General features: G+C 36.0%; 1 protein-coding gene across 2 annotated transcripts; it reads left to right on the top strand.

Moving 5' to 3' along the window:
- The first annotated feature begins 681 nt into the window (after positions 1–681).
- Positions 682–1,846, top strand: LOC108360909 (40S ribosomal protein S15Aa). Of its 2 annotated transcripts, none has more exons than XM_017613372.1 (2): positions 682–785; positions 1,339–1,832. In XM_017613372.1, the coding sequence occupies exon 2, from the start codon at positions 1,341–1,343 to the stop codon at positions 1,731–1,733; it is 393 nt and encodes a 130-aa protein (XP_017468861.1). In that variant the 5' UTR covers positions 682–785; positions 1,339–1,340; the 3' UTR covers positions 1,734–1,832. The 2 variants fall into 2 exon arrangements, with proteins under 2 accessions (XP_017468861.1, XP_017468862.1); XM_017613373.1 differs by lacking the exon at positions 682–785 and adding an exon at positions 786–897 and having other exon boundaries at positions 1,339–1,846.
- Positions 1,847–5,413: the final 3,567 nt, after the last annotated feature.

The raw sequence follows: 5,413 nt of genomic DNA, 5'->3' as shown, positions 1-5,413 counted from the left end.
ATTCTGTTTGTTTTATTTCCTAATTAAGTGAAGAAATTTTAATTGACAGCACCGACAAATGAATAAAACAAAAACAAATGGTCGGTCATGGTTAAAACAATTCAAATTTTTGTATTGAAGTTTTGGTTTAAAATTTATTTTTTCCTTTTCAGTAGGGTTTTTGCACATTATCTTCTGCGTGAGAATTGATCGTAATAGATACGGATCTGAATAAGCGACTGGAACACGGCTGTTTGTCAAAAGCATACGATTTCGAACTCGCGTAAATGTACATTTGCTAAATGCGGTAGCATGAACGCTCTTCGAAAACATATGTTCGAAAGTGCTAAATGTTGCATTTTAAATGCAGCAAAACCGCTGCATAAGCAAAAACAGCCCATAACGAACAAACATTAAAAAATGGACCAACATTGAAGAACAATCAACGAACTATCGATAGTCTTAATATTTTACTAATGGGGTGCTGTTGTTGTTGTGTTGGTTAAATCGGTGCTAACGTTGGTTGGTTAAATCGGGAATTGCTCACAGTTTTGAAGTAATTAATGTCTGCTATTTACTAAAATATGCAATCAGATCATACATTTATAAATAACACCTAAATATTTTAAAGTTCTCTTGTTATTTGAAATATGTGCACCCTGCAGTAAATATAACCTCTGGCAACCCCTAAATGCTTGACAGCTGTCAAAAACAGAAATGGCAACTTGGGCAATATGGACTTCCTCTTTTTCGATACGTTCGCGTTCGGGTGAATTTGCCAAAAAATTCAGCAAATTAAATCTTAGGTAATCTTAGTGAAAAATTACTTAAAACCCAACATAAACTTGGGGAAAGTGTTGTGGAAAAGTGTATATTGACTGTATATATGCTCATATTCCTGAAAATCTTCGTCAATTGGTATATATATACGAATCTTTGGAATGGAATAAATGTACTGGTTAATGGCTTGAGTTTACTGCAGCTATATTTGTGACGCCGATGATATACTGATCCAATATAAATAAGTTTATTTACAACTGCAAGCGTGCTATTGAGATTTCAGAGTATTTCATTTTTTTACATACCTGAAAATTTAGACTGAAAAAACTCGATTTCTAAATGCCGGTTCCAAAGTGAAAATTTTAGCAAATGATGGAACGCATGTTGCTACTGCGGGGTTTATGGAAATTGTTATGATTTTACGGAGTGGGCATATGATACATAACATCTAATTAATGTATTTTCCCATGTACTAAACGTCTTCGGCCTGCGTCCACATCACTTTGAAATTTACCCAAAAATTAAACTTCATTAGTTTGCATTTAAATTAACATATACTTGTTTTTTCTTCGTTTTCAGCCATGGTGCGAATGAACGTATTGGCTGATGCCTTAAAATGCATTAACAACGCCGAGAAGCGTGGCAAGCGCCAGGTTCTCTTGCGTCCCTGCTCCAAAGTGATTGTCAAATTCCTCACCGTCATGATGAAGCACGGCTACATTGGCGAATTCGAAATTGTCGATGATCATCGTTCCGGCAAAATTGTGGTAAACTTGACCGGTCGTTTGAACAAATGCGGTGTCATTTCACCTCGTTTCGATGTACCCATCAACGATATTGAGAAGTGGACCAACAACTTGCTGCCTTCTCGTCAATTTGGTTACGTTGTGTTGACTACCTCCGGAGGCATTATGGATCATGAGGAGGCCAGACGGAAACATTTGGGAGGCAAAATGCTAGGATTCTTCTTCTAAGCTGGGCAACTGGGTATTTACACTTTTGTTAGTGTATTGAAGCTATTGCAGCTGGCAAGAGCAACATGTTTATATTAAAAAAAATATAAAAATATAAAAGCCTCTAAAAGTAATGCAGTAAATTTGCGTCGGAGAAAATAAAGAATAGAAAAGCTTAAGAAAAGCTTTTGTTTTTTTAGTTCAAATTTATTTATTTTTATTTTATGCAGGGAGAAAATTTCGGACTGAAACCTGCAACTTCTCATAGAGAGAGAGCAAGTCACTCACAAAATTGGTTTGACTTACACGTTTTTTGGCACCTGGGACGCGCAAAAAAAACCTGCTAATCGTGAATATCTTGAGCACCTGGAACGCAACTATAAATATTTTTGTATTGCAACCGATAGTTCGTCGTGTTCTTTAATATTCGTTCACTTTTAACGTTGGTTCCTAAAGCTGGATTTACATACATGAGATTTTCTATGCGATTCAACATTGCTCCAGAAAAATCGCTCGTGTAAATAGTGATTCAAAAATCGCTTGCCTCAAGGTTGACAGCAACTCAACTTTCGCAGGCGATTATCGCCTGTCACAAAATCGCCTCATGTAAAGGCAGCTTTAGCCATCATTACGTTAAACGTTTAAAAAATAACTGGAATAGGGGCCGATGAGCTAAAAAAAAGCGGGCGTGGACCGCCCCTTTTCCTTATTTCAATGGCATATATTTTTTTGCAAATTTTCAGGGGTGGCGCTAAGGGGGGCTTAACGTGGAATTTTCAACATTTTCGAAAGCTTAGATTTCGAAAACTATTGAACCGATTTTTAAAATATGGACACAGTTTGAAAGGCGATTGAAGGACCTTTCATCTTTATCTATGCATATTTTTTATAAAAATGTATTTTTTTTCGTATAAGATACGCTTATCAGAAAGAGCACAAAAATTGTACGTATCATTTTATATAGTTGGGTAAAGTACAACTGCCAACAGTGAAATAAAACAACTGTCTTAATGTTATAATCTATTAAAATATTTCAGTTTCGTAATCATTGTCATCATACTCATTTTCGTCTACATTTAGAAGTTTCAGATTTCCCGCATTATTTATAAAAGTTTCAAAGTTTACGTAAAAAGGTGTTCGCACGAGGCGATTTTCCGTTCAACTCACGCAGGGTTGCACAAAAAAAAAGAGAATGGCTAAATGTTGACTGGCGACCAGCTTTGTTGAAAGGCAGTTCAAGCAGAAGTAGAATGCAAAGTTGAACAATGCAAACGGCTTTTTATGGCGAATATGTTGATATTTTATATTTTGACATTTTTAGCCATTAAATTTTTTTCGTGAAACCCTGCGTGAGTTGAACGCAAAAGTTGCCTGAAAAAGGGCTGATTCACATAAAAATTTCTTCGCTTTGCTTGATAGTTCTTTGCTTTGACATATAAGATCGATGTAGGCATATGCATGAGTATGCTCACATAAAAAACGTTTGAAGCAAAGCAAAACGAAGCAAAATCTTGGGCAACTCTCAACTTTTGCCCGCTTTGGCAATCAGCTGTCTACATGTATATTTTCTCGTGCCCTTGCATTTGCATTTAATGACAAAAATAGGGTAAATAGGAATTTTTATTGCTATTATTAATGCATATTATTGTATTGTTATCTATTTTACAGATAAAATATATGGAGGAAAAGGAGAACGCAAATGCTGTCAAAGCGTTTATTGTAGCATACCTTCTCATGAACGAAAGACACAAGATCACGTAAGAACAAGAGAGTGAAAAAAGTCGATTTTTTTAGCGGGTTCTACGCCATCTTGTTTCACTGGAAAACGAGCGAAAAGTAAACAAAGCAAAGAAAACAACGAAAACCAAAATTAGCCAAAATTATTGTCAGCCACTTTAAACGCACAATTTAGGTAAAATGATGCAACAAAATGCTTTAAAATGTGTTGTCATGTTGAACTAACTCTTCTTTACTTGAATAAAAGTGTAAAATAGTGGTGCTTGTGATGTAAACAAACGCTCAGCTGACGAACCCGCTTTCGCAAACTTTTTCTCAAAACCAGTTACAAATACAACGTCGCGTTCTTAAGTGATCTTGTATTTTTGGTTCATGATACCTTCTGCGTTTCACGCTTTGTTGTCAAAGTTTGAACTGTCAAGCAAAGCGAGGAAAGTTGTATGTGAATGGCCCTAAACCGCCATTATCCTCATTTTCGAGCTTAACACCTTAATCTGTAATTATAACAAGAGATTAGCCATATAAAATTCGTCCCTTGTTAATCTGTAATTATAAAATAATCTCAGATTTAACCGATAACTTTTCGGTGTCCATCCTAGTTTTATCGATTGTTTTTGCGAAAGAGAGGAGAAATGCCAAATGTAAGAGTAAACAAAAATGTACGCTAGCAAGTAAAAGAGGTTTGTAAAGGTATTTTTATTAAAATGTTAAGTTAAAATATATTTATATTGCTTATTATAGCAGAAAAACGTGATCATGGTAGCACAGAGAAGAAACATAAATTTTCCTTGAGATGTGAGAATAACAAGCACAACAAATTTGACGGCTCATAATCTGAGATTTGCCTGCGTAAACGGGGTGATTAAAAAACGAGCTTTGATTGAGATAATATTGATATGTGAACCTAGTTTATAAGTTACACGGAGTAGGGATGGAAAAATCGATTCCGGTTCCACTCCGGAACCGAAGATTTCAGACAAATTGGCCCGTAAATACGTTAGATATAAGATTTTTATTTTTTTATGTCGTGGTGGACCTTCCGATGGAAACACCCATATCCTCCTCAGTCCCGAGACTAAAAAAATTGAAAAACTAAAAAAAAATCATGTTTTTGCGTTATATTCTTTCCAAATAATTAGAAAACCCATTTTTTTTATTGTAGCATATAAGGATTCTTAGCACTGGCAGGTGCAGCCAGCTGGACATTTGGATCGTATGCCAACGAAAAAGCAACTAATTTTTAAATTAAGAGTATTTTAAAACATTCAGTTAATTTCAATAAACGGTTAACTTAGTACTAATTTCTTACGAAGGGAATTCCATAAAACAGTGTCTATCGCTGGCAATGCACAAAAACACATTACAAGAAACGCATTTGAATCTGGTTTTTTGGTTACATCCTTCTTTACGGCATCTCATAAATTTGTTTTTATCCTGGACACCACAGATGGGTAAGTGTCTATTTTCAGTCCTTCTCACATCTTTTGGGGGTAGGGGCTGTATGGACCTAACTCTTTTTGTTGAGACATCGTCTTCGATTTCGATGTCACTTAGCCTTCTTTTACCAGCACATGCGGACAAACATTCTCCTACGTACATCTTAAAATCTAATAGGTCCATCAACTCGCACCTCCTTGCACCACAGGAAAATTTGTCTTTTTTATAAAGAACCCAGGAATTACACAGTGCGAGATCAACCATATGCCAAAAAACTCGTGTGGGCCACTTCTTTGTTCTGATGTTAATACGGTAATAGGATATCAACCTGTCCGCAAGATCTACGCCTCCCATTGACGTGTTGTAACTTGCTACGAATACGGGGACAATTGACATTTATGTAATTTTTGGCTTTCTTATCCCATCGACGAACAGATATAAGTGGTCGTGCTCCAGTCGACGTGGCCGCCATTAGAACCGAACGACTGTCCATCCATTTTACAATCGCTAGTTTCTCATCTTCTCTC

This window comes from Rhagoletis zephyria, unplaced genomic scaffold, assembly GCF_001687245.7.
Source record: "Rhagoletis zephyria isolate East Lansing unplaced genomic scaffold, Rhagoletis_zephyria_1.1 Rzeph_scaffold_00653, whole genome shotgun sequence".
In the NCBI taxonomy this organism is placed as follows: domain Eukaryota; kingdom Metazoa; phylum Arthropoda; class Insecta; order Diptera; family Tephritidae; genus Rhagoletis; species Rhagoletis zephyria.
Note: the sequence above shows the minus strand (reverse complement) of the source record. Positions and strands in the feature narration are given on the sequence as shown.